The 26,206-nt window shown below is 50.9% G+C and overlaps 1 protein-coding gene and 1 long non-coding RNA gene across 2 annotated transcripts; one reads left to right on the top strand and one right to left on the bottom strand.

Annotated features, from left to right (window-relative positions):
- Positions 1–2,726: 2,726 nt before the first annotated feature.
- LOC105748813 (uncharacterized) lies at positions 2,727–8,052 on the top strand. The gene is made up of 4 exons (XR_007474183.1): positions 2,727–3,221; positions 3,383–5,963; positions 6,342–7,847; positions 7,930–8,052. It is a non-coding gene; the product is annotated as an uncharacterized LOC105748813 (long non-coding RNA).
- On the bottom strand, positions 3,623–15,020 carry CD22 (CD22 molecule). The gene is made up of 14 exons (XM_012538385.3): positions 14,816–15,020; positions 13,037–13,092; positions 12,404–12,778; positions 11,260–11,553; positions 9,903–10,169; positions 9,505–9,768; positions 8,230–8,487; positions 7,784–8,044; positions 7,438–7,701; positions 5,851–5,947; positions 5,621–5,696; positions 5,305–5,429; positions 4,823–4,907; positions 3,623–4,526 (listed from the first exon to the last, which is right to left on the bottom strand). Exons 2-14 carry the CDS (start codon positions 13,068–13,070, stop codon positions 4,395–4,397), a joined length of 2,532 nt encoding a protein of 843 aa, XP_012393839.1. The 5' UTR covers positions 13,071–13,092; positions 14,816–15,020; the 3' UTR covers positions 3,623–4,394.
- Between the last annotated feature and the right edge of the window lie 11,186 nt (positions 15,021–26,206).

Raw genomic sequence — 26,206 nt, 5'->3', positions numbered from 1 at the left:
TCTCTGTCTGCCTTACTTCACTCTGTATGACAGTCTCTAGGTCCATCCACGTCTCTGCAAATGGAACAATTTCGTTCCTTCTTATGGCTGAGTGATATTCCGTGGTGTATATGTACCCACATCTTCTTTATTCATTCCTCTGTTGATGGACATTTAGGTTGCTTCCATGTCCTGCTATTGTAAATAGAGCTGCAATGAACATTGGGGTGCGTGTATCTTTTGGAATTATCAGCACCTTTAAAGAGCAGGGTTGGTGGTACAACCAGAACACACCTTTATTCCATCCCCACCCCCGCCAGCCCGTTCAAACCGGCTCTGGGGGTTTAGTCTTCTCTACTCCTGGACGAGCTTGTGGGCAAGCCCAGGCTCACTCCCAGATAATAAGTCCCTCTAGTCACCCATACCATCTCCACTTGGCATTTACTATGTGGGACAATGAGATCATCATTCCCAGTTAGAGCTTCTACTCTCCCCCCACCTGCACAGGCCTTGGGCTCCTCCATCCTCCCTCTCCTTTCCCCTCCGACCTGATGACAGTGGTTTATGACCCTCCCTGTGTCGGCAGGAGGGAGAGAAGGAGAGACCTGGAACAAGCAAAGTCGAGTTCGGTGGCACTGAAGTACCCGGGCTGTGGTCTCCACCCTGCCTCTCTCTGGGCTGCACGGATGTCAAGAGGGACTCCTCCCTGGGGCACCCGTAGGGACGTTGGGTGGGGCGTGCCTCCAGCTGGCCGCTTAACATTCCTCTCAGGCCCTGAGAACTTGGTCGTTCACCTCCCTGTTGGGGTCATCCTGCCCTTCTAAGGAGACCTCCTGAGATTTAAAGCGGCCCTAAGCTGTCTCTGTGATTCTCTTTCTGTCTCTGACTGTGCACGTGTCTCTCTATCTGTCTGTCTCTCTCCTGCCTCAGGCTGACAGTATGGTCTCTCTGGACTTCAGCTTTCTTGGGTGTGTGTGTCAGTCACCAGGCCCCTATGTCCTCCCCGAAATCCAAGTCACCCAGAATAAGCTTCTCTGAGTGGTTCCCTGGAAGTGCTTCCCACCAGGCTTCCAGAGCAGGCAGCCTGAGAGTCTCAGCATATCCACGGCTCCCTCCAAAGAAATGATCTCATTTCCTTTTCAAACCTCACAAACCAAACTGATTCTTGGTCACCCCCCTTCTAAGTCCTACATGTGTCGTCCAGTACCTCCCTGGGAATTGTAGAAGAACTTGCAACCTGTTGTTTAGTATTTTGTCTTTGGGAAGCACTGAGAAACTGACAGAACTGAGGAAAAGTCAACAGGAGTGCCATTTCACCTCTCGTGACAAGCATTTGGTAGATGAGCAAAGCTGGGTGCAAAGGGAGACAGCAGGGGGCATCCCTGGTGGTGCAGTGGTTAAGACTCCGCCTGCCAGTGCAGGGGACATGGGTTCGAGCCCTGGTCTTGGAAGATCCCACATGCCGCCGAGCAGCTAAGCCCGCGAGCCACAACTACTGAAGCCTGCGCGCCTAAAGCCCGTGCTCCACAACTAGAGAAGCCACCGCAATGAGAAGCCTGTGCACCGCAATGAAGAGTAGCCCCAACTAGAGAAAGCCTGCATGCAGCAACAAAGACCCAACGCAGCCAAAAATAAATAAATAAATTTATAAAGGGAGACAGAGCGTCTTCAAGCTCTTCTCTGTTTGGCCCTCCCACCTGGCAATTCAGGTGTCCCCTCCTCAGAGGACCTCCCTTCATCCCTGCATCCAAACGGGCCCCTCCCCTGCTCCAGCCCCTCTGCTTTCATCTTGCGTTGTGGTTTCTTCCAAGCACCCACGACTCTGCCACGTCAGATTTGCCAGCTCCTCCGCTAGAATGTTGATCAGTGAAGGCAACGCTTTCTGTGTGCTTTGTCCGCTGCTTGTTGCATACCTAGCAGGGACTCAGCGAGTCAGACGAATGGTCAATTGTCCAGGCTCCAAGAGGACGGTGAGGACCGGGGCTGGGTCGGGGGCTGCCTGTGTTCTAGCCCCAGCGCTGCCCAGTCACCTGCCGTGCACATCTCAGCAGGGCCTGATGACAGCCACATCCCTCGGGCAATTGGTCATGAAGTAGGTTGATGTCAGCAGTCAGGCTCAGGTCCAGGATGGGAAGTCCTCCGCTGGTTGCCGGGGAGCCCGCGCCAGGCCTCGTCAGGCTGGCGGCTGCCTTTAGGTCCTTCAGCTCCTAAAACCCTCTGGACACCTAGACTAGAGACCCCCGAGATTAGGACCATGTTGTATCTTTTTTGTACCCCCACAACTGGCTCTGTGGTGGATGCAGTGGGAGGTGTTCAGTAGGTGTTTGCTGGATAAATGGTTGAATGATACTGGTCCCCAGACCCTTGCCCTCTCATTTCGACAGTTCTCGAAGCCTTCCCTTTCTCCGCAAACGTGGAAGGTGCTCACGACAGTTCAAACCAGGGAGTTCCCTGGCGGTCCAGTGGTTAGGACTTCCACTGTCGGGGCCTGGGGGGAATCCCTGGTCAGGGCACTAAGATCCTGCAAGTCACGTGGCGCGGCCAGAAAAAAAAAAAAAAAAAAAAAAAGACGTCAAACCAGGGACAAAGTAGGTTCATGGGGAAATCAGTGCCCCACTCCTTGGGCATCCCAAGGACAACCTCTCAGAGAGCATCTGGATCGAGCAGACGTGAAAGTAGGGCAGCCAAGGAAGGCGGTGCCTTCAGAGCGCCCACCACAGGCCAGGAATTTGACTGTCATCTTTTTTTTTTTTTTTTTTTTGCGGTACGCGGGCCTCTCACTGCTGTGGCCTCTCCCGCTCCGGAGCACAGGCTCCGGACGCGCAGGCGCAGCGGCCATGGCTCACGGGCCCAGCCGCTCTGCGGCACGTGGGATCCTTCCGGACCGGGGCACGAATCCGTGTCCCCTGCACCGGCAGGCGGACTCTCAACCGCTGCGCCACCAGGGAAGCCCTGACTGTCATCTTGATGAATGATTAACCACAGGTTCCTGCCCTGAAGGAGAATGGGCCTTGGCCCCTTGGGAGAAGCAGGAGACCAGGTGGAGAGAGAACAGACGGAGAAGCGGAGGAGAAGCCGGAAGGGCCTCCCTGGCAAGTCGGCCAGGGAACATACTAGAGAGCTAGTGGGGGTCACGGGGAGAGGTAGAAAAGCTGAGAGGTTCCTCAAGGCAGCTGGCCTTCGAGAAGGCAGGCAGCTGTGGGTTGTGAAACGACGCGGCAGGGTCACTTTTGAGAATTGCTGTGAGTAATGCTTCGGCTTCCCCTTTTTATGGTCTTCAAGAGATGCAAATCAGATGGGAATGTGGTTTCTAGGGGCTTTTGGCTGTTGCGTTAATCTTATAACATGACATAAGGTTATACCTCACTTCCTATCTCGAACCGCCTGCATCTTCATGTTACAGACGGAGAGACGGAGGCTCAGAGAAGCCGGGGAACTTTGCCCCAGATCATTCGGCTGGTTAAGCAGAAGAATCGGGACTCAGGCTCTGGCTGTGACGCCCGCGGACTCTTGGCAACAAGACGATGGACCCTCCGATCTGGTGGTTTGCGCGTGACGTCACCTGTCCCCTCTCCCCAGGCCCCAGGATTCCTGCCCCAGCTGCCCGTCCCCGCTCAGACTCTGCAGACTGGAAATCATTCACTGGCTCTTTGACGTGGCATCTGAGCCATGTTTATTGTGTAGCTCTGTGTCTGTTACACGTTTGTCCACATCAGTGTATATCTCAGACCATGAGACCCTCGAGGAAAGGAGCCGCAGCAGCGTAATCCTCCCCGTGGAAGGCCTCTGAGAGAAGAAACCAGCCCAGGGCAGGGCCTCTACCTCATTTTTGTTCCTCTTTCCCTGGGCTTTGCCCTGGGGTCAAAAATTACGCATAAGATTAGTGAGTGGAGTTATCAGAGCAGGGGTGAGGTGTCAAAGGGATGGGGAGAGAGGACAATAAAAATAATGACCAGCTGATCCCCGCAGGGACACAGCCAGCTGCGGAGTGGGGTTTGGGAGTGGGTAGGTGGTGGCAGACGGCTGGGAAGGGGCAGGGGGATTTGTACAGCTCAGGATAGGTATTTAGATGAATTTCTGGGTGAGAAGGGGAGTGGGAAAGGACCAGGGACAGACCCTTTGGAGGGTCGGTGTTACCAGTGCTAAGAAGGAAGACTGTCTCTGGACCATGTACAAAGTTCTCTGCACCAACTGGGGTTGCAGTAACTGTGACTGTGTGTGTGTGCTCGTGTGTGTGCGTGCATGCATGTGTGTGAATGCGTGCATGCGTGCGTGTGCGTGCGTGTGTGTGTGTGTGTGTGTGTGTGTGTGTGTGTGTGTGTGATTTCGCAGCTGAACAGCAGAGGCTGAGAAAGTTCCAGGACCACCCTGGCCGCTGCGGCCCCTGGCCCCTCCACCTCAGCTGGTTTGGCCCATCATTGCTTGAGGGTCACGTATTCCACTCCTTCCTGGGCCAGCGGCCGCTCCCCAAACCCAAAATGGACCATCTCCGAGTAATGTATCCCCTCGTCTTCTAGGACCTCTGGAGTCACGTTCTCATAGTCGCCCTGAGAAAGCCACATGGTGGTGAGCGTGGCCTCACGCTCACCAGCCTCCCGCAGCCCGCTTTCCCTGTCCCTTCTCTCCTCCGCTCCGCCTGGGGGTCCAAGAGCGCGAGCAGGAGTCCTCTTGTCTAGAAACTGGCTGCAGCCGGCCTCAGACTGGGAGGTGCCTGCCCTGGTCTGACCTCACCAGGGTCTGGGCAGCCCTCCCCACTGTCCAGCCTCTGCCACCCAGGCTCTGGGACTCACAGCCGAGGCCAGGTCCCGTCACTTCCCCACCTTCCATAGCCCTGCCCTCTTACCACGTGACGCTTCTGCACCACAGAGTAAGTGACCGTGTCGTCCCTGTTTGAGGAAAGTCCCCGCGTCTCTGAGGTCCCTGCATCTCTGAGAGGGAAGGCAGAGAGATGACCACAAATGAAGGCTTTTGCATGAAATCTGCTCCTTCTTCCAACTCCCCTAGACCCTAAGAGCACCCCCAGCCTCTCAGCCCCTTGCGTCATGCCTAGTGCACACAGCAGGGGCTGATGTGTCAGATGAGCGAACGTATGTGTGTATGTATCGCAAAGTCCCAACCTCGGTGATAGAGACCGACTCTGGCCGTGCCTGCTCCTGGTTTGTAGGAACAGATCCAATTCCCGAGACCGTTACCAGGGGGGTTGTTACAGAGCAGGAATGAGGAGAAGAAGCACGGGCCTGGCACACACAGGGCAGGCGAGACACGAGCTCTGCCCCCCACATCCCTCCCAGGGTGCAGGTGTCACCCCCCTGGTGCCCTCAGTACCCAGGTCTCGGTACATCCGTCTCGCCAAGAGGAAAGCGCAAGGCAGCGTAGCTGACGGCGTCTTCCGTCACTGGATGGTAGCACCCCAGGGAGTGGGGGCCTTCAGCTTGGGGGATCCTTCGAGCCTGAGAGGAGGACGAGGTTTCGGCCCTTACCACTCCTCTCCCCACCCTAGCTCCCCTGCCTCTCTACTCTTTATCACCCCTCTCCACTTTGTTTCTCTTCTTTTTTTTTATTTGACACATAGTTGATTTTCCACTTTGTTTCTTTCTTGACTCGAAGCTCTGCCCTGCATTTCATCTTTCTCCCATCCTACCTTTACATTCCTCACAAAGAAGTTCTGTCCACTGGAACTTTCCTGAAGCCCCTGCTGTCTCTGAATCCTCTTCCAGCTGAGAAATAAAGACCTGCTCAGGGAGGACGAAGGGCCTGGGAAGAGGACCCTGTGGACTCGGCATGCCGGGGGCTGCAGGACTGAGTAACCGGGGTCGTTCCCTGGGTTGGGCAGAGGGGGAGCAAAGGTGGTGGGCAGTGGGAGGAACTCACCTCCGCTGCAGCTTGACTCCCCAGATTGCCAGGAGGAAGATGGCCAGACAGAACCCCACTCCCAAGGCCACTCGCCTGATGATGGAGGCTGAGCTATCTGATAGAGAAAGGAGGTACGTCAGTTGACGACACTGCCTCAGTCGGGTAGCAGGCCAGCTCTGCCCTGTGACCTTTGCCTGGGAGGCATCCTCGGCTTCTCTCTGCACAGCCACGGTCCTTCTGGCCTGTGCGACATCTCCTCCTTGCCCAGGGGGTGTGGTGCAGAGAAAGAGGGAGAAGCCAGCCCTGCCCTCTGGACGTCTCATTAGGAGGGAAGGGCAGCTCTTTTTTGAGAGGAGCTCCTGCTGTGTGACAGCCTCGGGCACACACAGAGCACGTAACCCTCATAAATGGTGCCGCCTCTCCAGAGGGCAGCTTGGCCGTGCTTAAAATCACTTGTCCTTTGAGCCAGCCAGTTCACGTAGGAACCTAGCCTACAATTCTCTTCGCAGGTGTGCCCAGAGCAGGAGACTGCACCAGCCTTGAGGAGGGCAGTGGGGACATAGTTATTCGACATCCGTACACGGGACCGCAGTGCACCCTCAGCAAAAGAGTCAGGTCTCCAGGGTGCCTGCAGAGGGGAGACCCAGGGGACTCCCTGGGGAGATATACAATGTGTATATTGTCTATACAATATACAATATACATATACAATGTGTATATTGTATATACAATATACATATACAATGTGTATATTGTATATACAATATACATATACAATGTGTATATTGTATATACAATATACACGTTGTATATGTTTTTATACAATGTGTAACTTTTCCAAATGACACCCTCAGGCTGGCTCCCTTTAGCACCAGCTTTGCCAGTGCCAATCCTCTAAATTTAAAGCCATGGCTCCAATCATTAACCTGAAAAAAGCACAATAAATAAATTAAATATTTTCCCCTGTGTTTTTCCAGACTCTTCAGACACCCTGTATATGCACAGATAGAGAACTATCTCCAAGTGCTGTTATTACATGGAAGAAAGGGAAGTTCAGGGCAACGTGTGAGCTCTCCCACCGTCTGAGTAACAAAGAAGGGTGTATGGACATAAATCTCTATAGGCCTGTGGTGCACGTATAGAAGAATCTCTGTGAGGGGCCATATCCAGCTGCCAACGGTGAAAGCCTCAAGGGAGGGAGGGGGTAGAGTTCTCGGGGAGCAAGAAAGGAGACGTATCTGTCCTTCCACTATTTACCCTTTCATGCTGTTTTTACCATGTACTTGTATTGTCTTTTAAAGAAAACCCAAAACCACTACAATCTCAAAAGGTAGAAACAAGCAGCCTATCAAGGGCGAGGCAGAGAGAGAGAGGCAGAGAGAGGGAGCCAGGAGGAGCTCAGGATGTCTGGAAGGTAGGGGCAGCCTGAATCCTCCCGGGGTGGCGAGAGACTGATCGGGGAGGAGGGAAGACAGGGGAGCTGTGTGTGGAGAAGGGGCGCCTCTGAGTGCACAGGCTGCCCACTCCCCACCCTCCGTGCAGGAGCGGGGAGGAGGTCCGGAACGCACGCCGCAGGAGTGGCCAGGGCCGGAGAAGGGCCCTTACAGTAGACGGTGAGGGTGGTGGGCAGCGACTGGCCCCGGCCCAGCCTGTTGGTCCCCTGGCACCAATAGGCGCCTGAGTGCTGCAGCGTCACAGGGTCCAATCTCAGCGTCTGATCGTAATGGCGGAGGTCTTGGTTATTCCAGTCAAACCATGCGTAGTGGGAGGTGGGAGGGTTGGCGTCGCTCTCGCACGTCAGGACTGCTTTCTTCCCCTCCACCACTCCGTCTTTCGGGCTGATGGACACATGCAGGCTCCTGGGTGCATCTGTAAGTAGAAGCAAAGTCAGGATCCGGGTAGCCAGTCACCTGCCCGTCTCTGCTCCCAGCCTCCGGCTCCAGCCACTCACACAGCACTTGGAGAGCCCAGGCCTTAGACGAGGTCTGTCCTATGGAATTGTTGACCAAGCAGTGGTAAGTTCCAGCATCTTCTGGAGAGATGGCGTCAAAGCTCAGTTTCTTTCCTTCCTCCAGAAAGATTCCATTTTTCTTCCAGAAGAAGCGGACATCCGTGGGGCGGCTGCTTAAGAAGTCACATTGGAGGAGGACCGGGCGCCCAGAGCGAATCTCACTGTGGGGAGTGACCTGGACACTGACATCTTTGGGGGCATCTGGAGAGCAAGGACCTCAGGCTGATCTCTTGGGTCTCTTCCCCTCTTCCTGTTCCCAAGAATTCCTCTCCCCTTGGCCCTGAGGCCTGACTCTCATCCCTCAATTCTCTCTTCGGTCTCCTCGCCCTTAGAGCCCCGCACCCCAACTGGGCCACCCCCTAGCTCCCCCGGCCCAGGGCACTCACACTGGACATCCAGGTCGACAGGGGGAGACCACAAACACCACTGGTTACAGGCTGCGCATTTGACTGGCCCTGTGTCCCAGGCAACTTTTCGAATTGTCAGCCCAGCGGGTGATAGCTGGTCCTGGAAGCCTAGGTGATCCCATTCATATCGGGTAACTCTGGGATTACTGGAATTGTAGGTACAGGACAGGATCACACTGTCTCCTTCTCGAATCGGTGTGGGGCTTTGAATCACTGTGATTACCTCCTTGGGGGGATCTGGAAGAAAACCAGAGAGGTGGGTCAAGAAAAGTCAGATGGCCATAAGACCTGTTCCTTCCTGCTTCCTCTTCCCCCTTCCTGTGCCCTGCAGTTCCTCTATTAGCGGAGGGAGGGCTTGTGCTTCCCTCTTGCCTCTGAGAACAGAAACCCTGCCCTGGCCATTTGGCCTGGCTGTGGTTTGAGACAGGATGGTGCAGTGGTTAAGAGCACAGCTCTGGGTGGAGTATGTGTGGTGCTGTGCAAGGGAGGGGCCACTCTCTGTGGGTCTCTGCACGGGTCTGGGGCGCGGAGCCGGGTGACTACAGTAAGGGCGTTAACTTAAAAAAGAAGAAGAAAAGCAGAGCTCTGGATCCAGAGTGCCGGATCCTGCCCCTTGGCGTTGTGTGACCGTGGGCTGCAGGCCTCAGTTGACTCATCTGTCAAATGGGGTCCTGTAAGTAGCTAACCTCGTGGAATCACTGCAGGATGGAGTAAGAGGATGCTGTTAGAGCCCTGTGGCGTGTGGTAAACACGCAACACATGCTGCTTCTGCTGCTGCTGTTACCACATATCCGGTGTCTAGATTTCAGGATTTGGCCCCGACTATGACATCCCAGGGTCCAAGGATCAAACCTAGGGATTCTCTTTGTCCCGGGCTCCCCTCAGTGCCAAGACTCACTGTGTTAAACAGGGTCTGACAACCAAGAGGTAAAGAAGCATTTTGCCCCAGTTCTCCTCAAAAATTTCAAGACCCCTTCAGGGACTCAGCCACTGCTAAGTGACGCCAAGTCTCCGCGTCCCTCGTGGGACCCTGGCATCTTGCCATTCATTCAAGTCAACAAGCATCTACTGAGCACCTCCCACGAGCCAGGCCCTGTCTGGTGCTAAGGACACAACTGTGAACACAACAATTGCCCCAAGAAGCTTATCTGCCGGGAGCCCCTGGTTTCCGCTTGCTGTCCCTTCGCGGGCACGTCTACCCTCCTCCTGCCCCCAGAGCCATCTCCTCCTTCCAGCAGCTCTGCGGCTACTCACACTGGACTTCCAAGTCAGCTTCCTGGCCAACTTGTCCAGGACCAAGATCATTTTCCGCCAAGCAGGAGTACTCCCCAGCGTGCCTGAGGAGGACCTCTGGGATCTGGAAGGTCCTGTCCGTCTTTCCAGGCATTTCTAGCCCATTGTAGTACCAGGTGTAATTCGTTGGAGGAGGATTGGCCAGTGATATACACGTCAGCTCTACTTTATTTCCTTCCTTCGTTGGCGAGGAGACGATCTGAACCCTGGAAGGTTCCGGAGCATCTGGAAGAAGAGGCCGAGGCTGGGAGGCTGGGGGTGGTGGTGAGCAGAGGCCTCCGGGGCTCCCCTCCCATGGGCCTGGAAGGTGCCCCTGCTGACCCCCGGCCCGGCCCTTCTCCAGCTCCCAGGAGGCTCACAGTGCACTTGGAGGTCCACTGCTTCCGACTCTTCGGAGCCCACATCGTTGTGGGCCTTGCACTGGTACTGCCCACTCATCCTCCTGGTCACCTCGGGCAGAGTGAGCGTGGGCGTCTCCTCCCCCACCAGCAGGACCCCGTCCCTGAGCCAGGCCACCTTCTGGTGCCGTGGGTTGCTGCTGACAACCTGGCACGTCATGGTCACAGACTCTCCCTCTGTCACAGTGGCTTCTCTGGGACTGACCTGGATCTTCAACTTCGGCGCGTCTGGAGAAGTGGAGGGAACAGTGAGGGAGGGGATGGGGATTCTCAGAGGGTGTGACGGGCTGACAAGTTGCAGGCCTTTTATTCTGATAAAGCAGCGGCCTAGACAGAGCGGGCAAGGGTGCGTGGCCACTCACTGTCACCCTTGTCAACAGGTGACTGACCGTCACAGCCTCCCAACTCGGTTCTCTGCTCCCCACACCCCAGACCCCAAAGGTCTGGTCTCCACCAGCAGCCAGCAGCATTCCCAGGACTGTCCATCAGACCTCACGACTCTCCTGCTTGAAACCGTTCAGTGGATTCCACACTTAGAGAACAATCCAGAAACGCTCGCTGCAGCCCACGAGATCTAGCGTCCCGGTTCCTCTCGGCCTTCCTTTCCTACCACTGGGCCCCTTGGATGTAGTGCCAAGCTTGCCGGCTCCTTGCTCTGAGGCAGACACACCAAGTTCCTACCTCAAGGCCTCGGACTTGCTCTTTCTTCTCCCTGGAACGCTCTTCTCACGGAGATAGGCCTGCCTCAGGCCCTCCCTTCACCCAAGTCTCAGCTCAAGTTCAGCCTCCATCCCTCACTCCCTCTGTCCTAGCCCTGCTTTATCTTTGTGTGATACACTTAGCACCACCTACACATATGTTCTCTAGTTCCCTTTTCACCTATCTACTCTTCGTCTCCCTGACTTCAATGCTAGTTCCACGTGGGCAAGAATTTTGCTCACTGCTCTATCCCCAGCAGCCTAGTAGGTTCACAAGAAATATTTATTGAATGAATGAATGAATGAGGCACAAAAAAATGATGTGAAAAAATTCTTCATCCCACCCCCCAGGGGAACCAAAAAACCTTAACCAAGTGATCCCCAAATCAGGTCATGGTTTGAGGATAGATTCTTTTATTCTGAATCAGGTGTCCCCTGAAACACCAGAGCTGATGATGGGAATGGTGGAGGAGGGGCCGCGGCTCTGCCTGGACCATTCCCAACAGCGGGTGCCCACAGACCCATCACGCTCCCCTCTGTGTGGGCTCCTGTTACCCTCTGCAGGAGTGAAGGGATGACAGGACCCTCGGCCCTCCCACAGAAGCACTGGGGAGACTCACGCTTCACGTCCAGCCACACCGTTTCCTCAGAGAGTAACTGCTGTTCCGTGGGGTCCCAGAGCTGGCAGGTCAGGTTCTTGCCGTGGTGAGTCCACTGCGGCTGGAACGTGAGAGTGCTCTGGGTGGAGACGGTCTCGGTGGACAGGGAGGTGGAGGTGACCGCACGCTCCTCCAGGGACCACTGCAGATGAACCTGGTACTCAAAGCAGGCGAAATTCAGCGAGCAGGTGACAGTGACGTCGCGGAGCTCCCGGATGTCTGGAGGGAGCTCAATGTGGGGTGGAGGAGCCGTCTCTGCAAGAGAGCAGGGGCCACGCTGGAGGCCTGGGAACCTGGACCAGCTTTAGATGCCCTGGCCGGTCCTGTCCACCTCCCTCCGGGCCTGCCTGTCTCTGCTCGGCCCAAACCCCCTCTGAAAGGTCTTGTGAAGGTTGATCCTCCTTAGAAACGGTGTTTTATGTTTTATAGTTACTTCGTTCACACCCCCTGGTGTCTGCTTTCTAAATGTTTTCCAGACCACTCCCCCGGCACTCCTCAGCGGATTTGACGCGTTTAGTTCAACACGCTTAGCTTGGAGGACAAACCCGGCTCAAAGGCCTCAGTATCGGAGCCCTCCCACACGGCAATCCTGGAAGGGATTCCTTTAGCGCAGAGGCCTGTGTGCAGCCAGTCCCTGCTCTCCCCGAGGCTGGGTCGCCCTCAGATTGCAGCGTCTGAAGCTGCATCTCTCACCCCAAACACAGGCCTGCTTAGAACCACCCACCAAATGAACAGGCCGTGGAATGGAGCGAGCACACTCCCTCGGGGGGAGGCCCCAGACCTGTGTTTGGTTCACACCCTATCTGTGTGTCATGTAGCCACGAAGGCCTAATTAGAATGGATCCCCCCACATTAATACATTGGGAGATTTCACTTGAAAATTCAGATTTCCATCTCTGGAAAAGCCAGGGGAGATGCTCAAGGAGGGATGAGTGCCCCTATGCTCCGGTCTGCCACGGGCGCCACCATCCTGTGGCACCCCGGTGGCTCACTGGCATCCCCGTCTGGCCTCTGCAGGCGACCTGCTTTGTGAGCTGTCCCAGGAGTCAGGTGCTTCCCATCCTCCTCATTGCCGAGACGAAGGAACCCATCCTCAGGGCCTTACCAGAGATGTTGAGGCCGATGGCCTCCATCCATTTGTTCTCCCCAGACGTCATCCTCAGCCCCAGCTGACCGCTGTCATTGACTTTCACGGGATTGATGAGGAGGGTGCAGTTGTATCTGCCATTTCCCAGGAACTGTACCCTTCCCTGACGAGCAGGAAACTCCCTGATTTTTAGGTTCTTATAGAGGATGGTCCCATTGTAGCTCTTGGTGGAGCTGTCATACTTATAATTGTGGTACACGGTCAGGTTATCTAGCGAGTGCTTGTTTAGGATACGGTAGTAGCAGGGAATCCAGACGCAGGCTCCATCCCAGGCGTAGAGGATCTTGGGATGTTCAAACGTCCACTGGGCTGAGTCAGAGAAAGCCAAGTATTCTGGAACCCACCAGAGCGAACAGAAAGCATTACTGAAGGACGATGAGCGCATTCTAAAGAATTTCCTCTGAAGAGGCGGGGGGGGGGGGGGGGGAGGGCAGATACACAAAGAGAGACGTATACACACGCACACACATATACACTGACTGTCCCCACCCTGCCCCACATTTACTCTTCTCTGCCCTCATCTTGCCTCCTCCTCCTCCAGCTCCCACAGTCGTCCCAGACCCAAGTATCTGCCCGGGCCACCATCCTTACCGAGAAGCAGAAGCAAGGGACCGAGGAGATGCATGGTGCTGTGTCTAGGCGGGAGCCTGGGCCAGGAAGAGTTTGTCTTTAAGCCATCTGGTCACTTACATCTTCCAGACAGCTTTTCTTGCTCACCCACTGAGCTCCAATCCCTTCTCCCTGATTCTGAGAAGACCGTGTCTGGTTGCATGGCAGGATATGGAATTCTGGAAGCTCACAGGGTCTTTTTCTGGATATGCTGTGCCTCTCCCATCAGCCTGAGAACCATGTAAGGCTAGCCTCTCTCTTCCCAGCACTCCTCCCTTTCTTCCATCCATCCGTCCAAAATTGTATAAACTTGCTGCCCAGCTCTCAGGCTTTGAGTGGCACCAAACTACTGAGCACCTCGAATGCCAGGCCCTAGGTGACCTGGAGCTTACCTTGGGTCAACTAGTGAAGGGTGGGCTAGAGGTAGTCCAAGGGCTGCCGATGTGCAGCCACTGTCCATCTCTACGTATGGGTGCACGTGCGGTGAGCTGGACCGCCACCTCACTGGACTTTTACATAGAGTTACATTTACATAGAGTTAAATTTAAGTCCAAATTTACATGGTTGTGCCCTGAATGCGTGTCCCTGGGGAGTCAGCAGGACGTGCCAACAGAGTGTGTCTCCTGTCTCAGCACAGACCTGCGTCTGTCCCGCCTGCCCAGCCAACAGTTCCCACACATCGGCGTCCCCTCCCCAAGCCCCTCCAGCTGGCTGTGCATCTCCTCTGGCTGCGCGGCTTATGCTACAGGACCGTTGGGTGTCCAGGACCGGTGTGGGGAAAGCTAGGCTGCTGGATGGAAGTAGGAAGGGGGTCTGTCCCCAGGCATGGCAGCCGTGCTGGACTGGCCTGGGCATAGATCAGGGCAGGCTCTCCACACAGAGCTCATAGAGCCCTGCAGGTGCTAATAGTGTTACAGAGAAAAAAGTCCTCGAGGTCACATCTGTTTGAGAGAAGCTGGATTTTAGAAAGTGAAATAGGAATCTTTAGTGCAGGCCTTTTCGAACCCTTTAACCAGCTGTATGGGCATCACGCACCTCCCAGCATGGGGGCTGGAGTAGAGTACGCAACACATACTTCTTTAGCCATGGGAACAATTCTACGTTTTCCATGAGGGCTGCAGGGTCAGTGTTCTGAGGGATGCACTTTGGGCTCCCTCTGGGTCTCCACAAGGGCTATGGCCAGGGCCAGATTCCATTCCCCGTGGCAAAGACTAGCCTCCAGTAGCTGGGCCAGGGTACCCCCTCTGCCAGCAGCCACCAGTCACACCCTCATTGGGGACCAGCTGGAGAATGCCAAGACCAGTGGAAGAGGGGTGCTTCTCAGAGCAGGGCTGCATGCTTACCCCACGGAGCTCCAGGTAGTCTCTGGAGCACAAGAAGTGGGCCCCAGGCCTGCGCTTGGAAGGCAGCTGAGGCAGGATGGGGCATGGAACGCTGGGAACAGTCGGCATTGGGCACAAAGGCTCTGGACCCGTGGTCTGCTCAACACGAGCCTGTTTAGAGCCTTGCAGAACCTCAGAGCCGGCCTCCTTGAGTCCATTCTTCCCTCCTGGGCACCCAGTGATGCCTCCTGCTCTCAGAAGAATTGCCAGGCCTGGCAAGGGAGATGCTCAAAGACTGGGGATTACTACCTGTTGTCACACAGGCAAGAGAAAGGGAGGGGAGTCCCACTGTGCTCCCAGCCCCTAGAATTGTGCCTGGCACATGGCAGCGGCTCCCTACTTGCTTGTCGAATGCAAAAGAGAACAAAATAGTTTTTACCTGTTTCCTCATGTGTCTTCTGTCTTCAGGGACCCTGGCAGCATCTAAGAGTGAAAGGGGAAGCACAGCAAAGTCGCCAGTGACTGATTTTCACTCTTCTTGGCCACACCCCCCATCTCTCTTTGGCAGCAAAGCCACTTCTGGGTATTTATCTGAAGGAAATAAAACGCTAACTGGAAAAGATATCTGCACCCCAATGTTCCCTGCAAACATGCAAGCAACCTAAGTGTTCACTGATGGATGACTGGATAAAGAAAATGTATACAAAAGAATATTACTTAATAACCAAGAGATCACTGAAGAAATCAAAGAGGAAATTAAAAAATACCTAGAAACAAATGACAATGAAAACACGACGACCCAAAACCTATGGGATGCAGAAAAAGCAGTTCTAAGAGGGAAGTTTATAGCAATACAAACCTACCTTAAGAAACAAGAAACATCTTAAATAAACAACCTAACCTTACACCTAAAGCAATTAGAGAAAGAAGAACACAAAACCCCAAAGTTAGCAGAAGGAAAGAAATCATAAAGATCAGGTCAGAAATAAATGAAAAAGAAAAGAAGGAATCAATAGCAAAGATCAATAAAACTAAAAGCTGGTTCTTTGAGAAGATAAACAAAATTGATAAACCATTAGCCAGACTCATCAAGAAAAAAAGGGAGAAGACTCAAATCACCAGAATTAGAAATGAAAAAGGAGAAGTAACAACTGACACTGCAGAAATACGAAGGATCATGAGAGATTACTACAAGCAACTATATGCCAATAAAATGGACAACCTGGAAGAAATGGACAAATTCTTAGAAAAGCACAACCTTCCATGACTGAACCAGGAAGAAATAGAAAATATGAACAGATCAATCACCAGCATTGAAATTGAGACTGTGATTAAAAATCTTCCAACAAACAAAAGCCCAGGACCAGATGGCTTCACAGGCAAATTCCATCAAACATTTAGAGAAGAGCTAACACCTATCCTTCTCAAACTCTTCCAAAATATAGCAGAGGGAGGAACACTCCCAAACTCATTCTACAAAGCCACCATCACCCTTATACCAAAACCAGACAAGGATGTCACAAAGAAAGAAAACTACAGGCCAATATCACTGATGAACATAGATGCAAAAATCCTCAACAAAATACTAGCAAACAGAATCCAACAGCACATTAAAAGGATCATACACGATGATCAAGTGGGGTTTATTCCAGGAATCCAAGGATTCTTCAATATATGCAAATCAATCAATGAGATACACCGTATTAACAAATTGAAGAATAAAAACCATATGATCATCTCAATAGATGCAGAAAAACCTTTTGACAAAATTCAACACCGATTTATGAGAAAAACCCTCCAGAAAGTAGGCATAGAGGGAACTTATCTCAACATAATAAAGGCCATATATGACAAACCCACAGCCAACATTGTCCTCAATGTTGAAAAACTGAAACCATTTCCACAAAGATCAGGAACAAGACAAGGTTGCCCACTCTCACCACTATTATTCAACATTGTTTTGGAAGTTTTAGCCGCAGCAATCAGAGAAGAAAAAGAAATAAAAGGAATCCAAATCAGAAAAGAAGAAGTAAATCTGTCACTGTTTGCAGATGACATGATACTATACATAGAGAATCCTAAAGATGCTACCAGAAAACTATTAGAGCTAATCAATGAATTTGGTAAAGTAGCAGGATACAAAATTAATCTCTTGCAGAAATCTCTTGCATTCTTATATACTAATGATGAAAAATCTGAAAGAGAAATTAAGGAATCACTCCCATTTACCATTGCAACAAAAAGAATAAAATACCTAGGAATAAACATACCTAAGGAAACAAAAGACCTGTATGCAGAAAACTATAAGACACTGATGAAAGAAATTAAAGATGATACAAACAGATGGAGAGATATACCATGCGCTTGGATTGGAAGAATCAACATTGTGAAAATGACTATACTACCCAAAGCAATCTACAGATTCAATGCAATCCCTATCAAACTACCACTGGCATTTTTCACAGAACTAGAACAAAAACTTTCACAATTTGTATGGAAACACAAAAGACCCCGAATAGCCAAAGCAATCTTGAGAACGAAAAATGGAGCTGGAGGAATCAGGCTCCCTGACTTCAGACTATACTACAAAGCTACAGTAATCAAGACAGTATGGTAGGCAGGGGCTCCGGTACCGCCGGACCTTGGACGCCGCCGACGCCACCTTGAGGATGAACTGTTTACATTTTTATTTTCATCAAAGTGATATGTGGGGAGAAGGGGAAGATGGCAGAAGAGTAAGACGTGGAGATCACCTTCCTCCACACAGATACATCAAAAATACATCTACATGTGGAACTACTGCTACAGAACACCTACTGAACGCTGGCAGAAGACCTCAGACCTCCCAAAAGGAGAAGGGATTAAGAGTGCTGCTTAAAGGAGCTCCAGAGACGGGTGCGAGCTGCAGCTAACAGCGCGGACCCCAGAGACGGGCATGAGACGCTAAGGCTGCTGCTGCTGCCACCAAGAAGCCTGTGTGCGAGCACAGGTCATTCTCCACACCTCCCTTCCGGGGAGCCTGTGCAGCCCGCCACTGCCAGGGTCCCGGGATCCAGGGACAACTTCCCCGGGAGAACACACGGCGCGCCTCAGGCTGGTGCAACGTCACGCTGGCCTCTGCCGCCGCAGGCTCGCCCCGCACTCCGTACCCCTCCCTCCCCCCGGCCTGAGTGAGCCGGAGCACCCGAATCAGCGGCTCCTTTAACCCTGTCCTGTCTGAGCGAAGAACAGACGCCCTCCGGCGACCTACACACAGAGGTGGGGCCAAATCCAAACCTGAACCCCGGGAGCTGTGCGAACAAAGAAGAGAAAGGGAAATCTCTCCCAGCAGCCTCAGGAGCAGCAGAGTAAATCTCCACAATCAACTTGATGTACCCGGCATCTGTGGAATACCTGAATAGACAACGAATCATCCCAAATTGAAGAGGTGGACTTTGAGAGCAAGATTTATTATTTTTTCCCATTTTCCTCTTTTTTGTGAGTGTGTATGTGTATGCTTCTGTGTGAGATTTTGTCTGTATAGCTTTGCTTCCACCATTTGTCCTAGGGTTCTATCCGTCGGTTTTTTGTGTTTTTTTTTAACTTAAAAAATTTTTTTTAATAATTATTTTTTTATTTTAATAACTTATTTTATTTTACCTTACTTTATTTTCTTTCTTTTATCCTCTTCCTTCCTTCCTTTCTTTCTTTCTTTCTTTCTTTCTTTCTTTCTTTCTTTCTTTCTTTCTTTCTTTCTTCTTTTTCTCCCTTTTATTCTGAGCCATGTGGATGAAAGGCTCTTGGTGCTGCAGCAGGAGTCAGTGCTGTGCCTCTGAGGTGGGAGAGCCAACTTCAGGACACTGGTCCACAAGGGACCTCCCAGCTCCACGTAATATCAAACGGCGAAAATCTCCCAGAGATCTCCATCTCAACACCAACACCCAGCTTCACTCAACGACCAGCAAGCTACAGTGCTGGACACCCTATGCCAAACAACTAGCAAGACAGGAACACAACCCCACCCATTAGCAGAGAGGCTGCCTAAAATCATAATAAGTCCACAGACACCCCAAAACACACCACCAGACGTGGACCTGCCCACCAGAAAGACAAGATCCAGCCTCATCCACCAGAACACAGGCACTAGTCCCCTCCACCAGGAAGCCTACACAACCCACTGAACCAACTTTAGCCACTGGGGACAGACACCAAAAACAACGGGAACTACGAACCTGCAGCCTGCAAAAAGGAGACCCCAAACACAGTAAGATAAGTAAAATGAGAAGACAGAGAAACACACAGCAGATGAAGGAGCAAGATAAAAACCCACCAGACCTAACAAATGAAGAGGAAATAGGCAGTCTACCCGAAAAAGAATTCAGAATAATGATAGTAAAGATGATCCAAAATCTTGGAAATAGAATAGAGAAAATGCAAGAAACATTTAACAAGGACCTAGAAGAACTAAAGATGAAACAAGCAATGATGAACAACACAATAAATGAAATTAAAAATACTCTAGAGGGCTTCCCTGGTGGCGCAGTGGTTGAGAGTCCGCCTGCCGATGCAGGGGACACGGGTTCGTGCCCCGGTCCGGGAAGATCCCACATGCCGCGGAGCGACTGGGCCCGTGAGCCATGGCCGCTGAGCCTGCGCGTCCGGAGCCTATGCTCCGCAACGGGAGAGGCCACAACAGTGAGAGGCCCGCTTACCGCAAAACAAACAAACAAACAAGCAAACAAACAAAAAATATTAGCAGATAGAATTCAGCAACATATAAAAAGAATTACACAACTATAACCAAGTGGGGATTATTCCAGGTATGCAAGTCTGGTTCAATATTTGAAAATCAATCAATGTACTCTCACATTAATGGGACAAAGAAGAAAAATCACATGACCATATAAATTGTTGCAGAAAAAGCATTTGACAAAATTCACCATCCTTTTATGATAAAAACTCTCTGAAAACTAAGAATAGAAACTTCTCAACTTGATTACCTACAACTGACCTACAAAAAATACAGCTAACATATTTAACACTTAACAGTGTTAATACTTTCTCCTCTAAGCTTGGGAACAAGGCAAGGATGTCCACTCTCAATCACTCCTATTCAATATAATACTGGAAGTTCTAGACAGCATAATAAGACAAAGGAAGGCAATAAAAAGCATATAGATCTGAAAGAAAGAAATAAAACCTATTTACAGATAACATAATGGTCTATGTAGAAAATCCCAAGGAACCTACCAAAAAAATTCTAAAACTAATCAGTGAATTCAGCAAGGTTGCAGAATACAAGATGAACACAAAAATTAGTCACATTTCTTTATATTAATAATGCATATGTGGAAGCTGTAATTTAAAATACAATTCTATTTCCAATGGCTTAAAAAAAGAAACACTTAGGTGTCATAAATCTAACAAAACATATGTAAGACTTGTATCCTGAAACTACAAAACACTGCTGAAAAAAATCAAAGAAGACTTCTTCAATAAATACCATGTTCATGAATTAGAAGACTAAACATAGTAAAGATGTCAATTTTCTCCAAACTGATATACAGATTTAATGCAATTACTATCAAAATCCCAGCAAGATTTTTTGTATATATAGACAAGATTATTCTAAAGTTTATTGTGTACTTTTTTTTATTTTTTTTTGCGGTACGCGGGCCTCTCACTGTTGTGGCCTCTCCCATTGCGGAGCACGGGCTCCGGATGCGCAGGCTCAGCGGCCATGGCCCACGGGCCCAGCCGCTCCGCGGCACGCGGGATCCTCCCGGACCGGGGCACGAACCCGCGTCCCCTGCATCGGCAGGCGGACTCTCAATCACTGCGCCACCAGGGAAGCCCTATTCTAAAATTTATACAGAAAGAAAAATGAACTAGAATAGAAAACATTTCTGAAAAAGAAGAATAAAGGGAGAGGAATCACCCTACCTGATTTAAGGCTTATTATAAAGGAATATACAATAATCAAAACTGTGTGGTATTGGTGGGGGGATAAACACGTCGATCAATTGGACAGATTAGAGAACCCAGGAATAGCCCTACACAAGAACAACCAACGGCTATTGGATAAAAGAGCAAAAAATGATTCAATGGAGGAAATATAGTCTTTTCAACAAAGGGTGGTAGAAAAATTGGACAGCCATAGGCAAAACGTGAAACTCAACCTAAATCTCATACTTCATACAAAAATTAACTCAAAGTGGATCATAGACTCGCATGTGAAACATTAAACTATAAAACTTTTAGAAGGTAACATAGGAGAAAATTTGGGGTACATAGGGGATGATGAAGAGTTCTTAGACATGAGACCAAAAGCATGACCCCTAAAACTCAATAAACTGGACTCCAAAATTAATTTTTTTTTTTTTGGTTCTGGGAAAGAGTTTTCTGAGAGAATGAAAGGACAAACATAAACTGGGAGAAAATATTTGCAAGCCACTTATCTGACAAAGAATTCATATCTAGAATGAATATGTAGGGATTTCCCAGTGGCGCAGTGGTTAAGAATCTGCCTGCCGATGCAGGGGACACGGGAAGATCCCACATGCCGCGGAGCAACTAAACCCGTGGGCCACAACTAGTGAGCCTGTGCTCTAGAGCCTGCGAGCCACAACTACTGAAGCTGGCACACCTACAGCCCGTGCTCCGCAACAAGAGAAACCATCGCACTGAGAAGCCCGCGCACCACAACGAAGAGTAGCCCCTGCTCGCCGCAACTAGAGAAAGCCCGCGCGCAGCAACAAAGACCCAAGGTGGCCTAATTAATTAATTAATTTTAAAAAAGAAAAAAATAGGGCTTGCCTGGTGGTGCAGTGGTTGAGAGTCCGCCTGCCGATGCCGGGGACGCGGGTTCGTGCCCCGGTCCGGGAGGATCCTACATGCCGCAGAGCGGCTGGGCCCGTGAGCCATGGCCGCTGAGCCTGCGCGTCCGGAGCCTGTGCTCCGCAACGGGAGAGGCCACAACAGTGAGAGGCCGCGTACTGCAAAAAAAAAAAAAAAAAAAAAAAAAGATGGGCAAAATAAAAAAGAGGTGGGCAAAAAGCATGAAGAGACATTTCACTGGAGACGCTATACGGATAGAAAATAATCACATAGGGACTTCCCTGGTGGTCCAGTGGGTAAGACACTGTGCTCCCAATGCAGGGGGCCCGGGTTTGATCCCTGGTCTGTGAAGTAGATGTCACATGCATGCCGCAAGTAAGAAATCTGCATGCCTCAACAAAGATCCCGAGTGCCGCAACTAAGACCTGGCACAGCCAAAATAAATAATAAATAAATAAATAAATACAATTTAAAAAGTAATCCAATAAAAAGATGTTCAACGTCATTAACCTTTAGAGAAATGCCAGTTAAGATCACAATGAGCTATCATTCCTACACACCTATTATTAGACAGCTAAAATTAAAAAATAGTGGCAATAGCAAATGCTGGAAAGGATGTGTAGTAATGGAATCTTTTATACATTGCTAGTGGGAATGTAATATTTTCCAGCCACTTTGAAAAACAGTCTCAAGACAGTTTCTCAAAAGGTTAAACATAGAATTCCCATCTACCTCTGTGTTTCCGCTCCTAGGGTATATACCCAAGAGAAATGAAAACACACCCACCCAGAAATTTGAACACAAGTGTTCATAGCACATTATTTATAAAAGCCAAAAAAATGGGAACAACCGAAATGTCTATCAAGTGATGAACGAATAAAGAAGATATGGCGTATCCATACAATGAAATATTATTTGGCAATAAAAAGAAACGAAGTGCTGTAGAGATCCTGCAAAATGACGAACTTGAAAACATTAAGTGAAAGAAGCCAATCACGATACGTCACAAATTGTATGATTCCAGTTCTATGAAATGTCCAGGAAAAGAAAATCTGTAGAGACAGAAAGTAGATTTAATTGTTGCCTGGGGCTGGGGTAGCGGTGTCGAGAGGAAACCAGGAGTGACCGCTAATGGACTCGGGTTTCTTTTTGGGGTGATGAGATGTTCTAAAACTGACTGTGGTGATGGTGGTGCAACGCTGTGAATATACTTAAAACCATTAAAGGGTACAATTTAAGTAGGTGGATTGCATGGCCAATTCGAAAATGGGCAAAAGACAGGAAAAGACATTTCACCGAAGAGTATACACAGATGGCGAATAAGCCTGTGAACAGGTGCTCAGCACCATTAGCCATTAGTGAAAATGCAAATCAAGACCATGCAAATCACTGCAGACCAACGAAACAGCTACAATAAAAAATAATAGCAACATCAAATGCTGGTGCGGATGCAGTGAAACTGGATCATTCGTGCATGGCTGGCGGGGATGTAAAATGGTACAGCCCCTCTGGAAAACAGTTTGTCATTTTCTTGAAAGACTAATGAAATATTCCTACCGAATGACTCAGCAATCGCACTTCCAGGCATTGATGCCCAAGAAATGAACATTTATGTCCACACCAAAGCCTGTACACAGTTGTTCATAGCAGCTTTCTTTGTAATAGCCCCAAACTGGAAACAACCTACACGTGCCTCAGTAGTTAAATGTTTCAACAATTGCGATACATCCATTCCGTGGAGTACTGTGTAGCAATGGAATGAGATATTGAACAGGCAGCAACTTGGAAAATTCTGAAGGGCATTTTACTGAGTTAAAAAAAACCCAGTGCTAAAGGGTCATGTACCATAGGATTCTTTTTATGTAATATTCTTGAAATGACAAAATGGTAGAGATGGAGAACAGATTACTGGTTGCCAGGGGTTAGAGACAATAGAGGAAAGGGAAGTGGATGTGACTACAAGGGTGATCTTTGGGGTAATGGAATAATTCTGTATCTTCACTGCAGGGTTACATACGTCTAGAAGAGAGATAAAAGGACTTAGAACTACGCACAGGTTGTACTAAACATAATTATGTAACAAGTAACCATGGGCGGAAGCTCAACACAGCGCACGCCAGACTCCTCTCTTCTATTTTGTCACTTCCTGTAAGTCTATAGTTATCTCAAAAGAAAAAGTTAAAAAAAACCCAAACCCCAGCGATCTCAATGGGGGACTCCCAGGCCAAGGGACAAGATCCCAAAAGTCTTCTGGGACCCGCTGGGGACCCACAGTCCTGCTCATCACCTAGAAGGAGCGTCTGAGGCCTCTGCTGGTACAGCTCCAGGCATTGCTGATGGTCCCGCTACAGGAGGAAACTGGGCAGGGGGTTCATGGACGTGCTGTGATTTCTGGAGGCCAAGGGCTGCATGGAGGAGGAAAGGGTGGGGAAGCAGGACTCCTGAGAATGTAGCTCTGGTGCCTTCACATCTTTCCCTCCAGAGAGGTAGATGGTCTCTGTTTTGGGTCACTTGGCCTGGCTGTCCCCACCCTGCCCTGGAAGCAGTGGAGCACCACCGTGAGGCCTGCGCTGCCTCCCGCACTTAGCCGTGTGCCCCCTCTGAGCCCACTGTCCAGGCTGAAAGATGGGGATGACAGTGCCTTTCTCACAGGGTTAGTGAGGTCACACACGTGCTGCACTCGGCCGCATATGAATGACAAGCACCTGGTAAACACACCTGGGCTCAAATCCCTGTCCTGCCATCTGTCAGCTGTGACCTCCCTCAGTTTCCCGTCTAAGGATGATGCAGACATTGGTGGTTCTTACTCCCTGAGTGTGCTGTGTGCAACCGCGAGCATGTGAAACGCTTTGCAGCGTGGCCGTCGTGAAATGAGCACTCTGTAAAAGTGAGCTGTCGTTATTACCAACAGTCCCTTGCTCTGTTTGACCAATACTCCATGGTGACATGACATCACATACCTTTGGCTGCTCGATTCCAGGCTGAGTTTGACAGAGAGGCCCTTTGAGACAAAACAGTGGTTCCCCTCCTGCTCTCCAGCGAAGATGTTCTGGGCAGACCGAGCTCTGGGGATGGGAGGGGTGGGGGGAGGGGTCTTCTCTTCGGCTGCTGCCCTGCCCATGAGCTGAGGTTGTCACCTCCCCTCCAGGGAGCAGACGGGAACTGAGAGTGAGGAAGGTGGGGAAAGGAGGAGGCTTGGATCCTCCTGGGCAGAGCTGTGAGTCCCCCCAGACCCCTCCCCAGAGGAGGAGACTTGGAGTAGCCAGCATGGCCTGGAACCCTTTCATTGATGGTGATAATGGAGCTGCCCACCCCAGGCACTGGTCCTCAGGACAGCGTGGGGGGCGACCAGGGATGGCTCTTCTCAGCCAGGAGCGACCCAGGATGTTGGCGGGAGGCGAGGGACAAAGTGGTCCATGTTGTCATGCCTGGTGCCTGGCCATCCTCCCTCCTGCATCGGGTGGCCCATCCCTCCCGACAGCTACAACTGTGAGACCTGCTCGCCTCTATTCCAGCGCAGCCAGACCTCTTCTCCTGCACGTGTCCCCATCCCTCTGAGTCACTCTGACTCGTCCTCAGCTTGAAATATCCCCAGGGAGGGGTCCCGTCAGCCTTGCCTGTCCTTGAACGTGCTGAGCAGAGCATGCTGTGTTCCCCACCAAACTAGTTCCCTTCGGCCTCTCCAGCATCCAAGGAAGTGGCCTTAGATCTAAGCATCTAAGTGTCTCGGACTCCTCTCTTCCTTCCCCTCCATACCAGCCAGTCCCATAAGTTCCCCCTCTAGAGGAGGTCCTGATGCTCTTTCCTCTCACATGTCCACTTCTCCTCTCTCTTGTACAAGAGCCGTGGCCTCCTGAGCCCCTTGCCTGCATCTGCTGATCCCCTGCATTCACTATCCACACAGCTGCCAGCAGGGTCTCTGAAACCTCCGGCCCCTCCATAACGTTCCTCTGCATATAACTCTCCAGCAGCTCCCCAGGTCACTCAGAGTAAAACCCTGAGTCCTGACTGTGACCTAAAGCCCCTCTGTGATCGGGCTCCCTTGGGCAACCGCTCTGGCTCCTACGTCCCACTCCACGCACACTGGTTTCCTTCTCATTCCATGAACATAACAAGTACGTTCCCACTCCAGGCATTTGCACCTGATCTTGGCTTTCCCTGGACCCACGTGCCTCAGAAATCGACAGAGCTCCCTCCCTCTCTTCCTTCTGGTCTCTACTCAGATGACCGCTTTCTAAGTCGGCCGCCTTGCAAGCACACTGTGTCCTTCTATCTCTCTTAGCTTCCTTCTTAGCACACTCGCTATCTGACCATGTGTTTATCTGGTCTCTGTCTATCTCTTCCACAGGATGTCAGCTCCACCGGGTCAGAGTGTGGTTCTTTTGGTCAGTGCGGCATCCCTAGAGCCCAGCACTGGCTTGGCACAGAGTAGGTGCTCAGTAACCACGTGTGGACAGAATTCTGGGGAGTCCAGGCGCTGTGGACAGAATTCTGGGGGGTCCAGGCGCTGGGCGGAGTGTGATAGCTGAATTGTGGGTCATCACTGAACGTTAGTCCCTCCTAAGAGATGGTCTTTGTGTCAGATCACATCACTGCTTTCCAAACGTTAAAGGTTTGCCTGTGACCTTCAGGACTTTTATCCTGTCTGTGAACCGCCGGAAACACTTTTATTTCATACATTTCTTTAAATCAATACACTTGATTGGTTTTTTAACTCAGCCTCATCCTAAGCTTTCGTCAAAAAACAAAAAATCATGTTTGGTGTGCTGCTTTCCTTTTGCTCTGATACAGACTAAATAAAGCATGACTATTCATGCAAAAGTCGCTCCACAACCCTCCTGGGGACACCCAGCTCACCCAGGCGGCGCTCAGGCTGCACCGCGGGCAGCACAGGGTTACTCTGACTGGACGTCCCTGGTTATTGACACTCCTCTGCCTCTCAGGGTGAAATCCGTAGGGTCATTCCTCCCAGGCCAGACCTGCTGGGGCCAGGTGCCTGTTGTCGGGGGACAGG

Source organism: Orcinus orca, chromosome 20 (genome assembly GCF_937001465.1).
Source record: "Orcinus orca chromosome 20, mOrcOrc1.1, whole genome shotgun sequence".
NCBI lineage: Eukaryota > Metazoa > Chordata > Mammalia > Artiodactyla > Delphinidae > Orcinus > Orcinus orca.
This window is presented reverse-complemented; position numbering and strand designations above follow the sequence as displayed.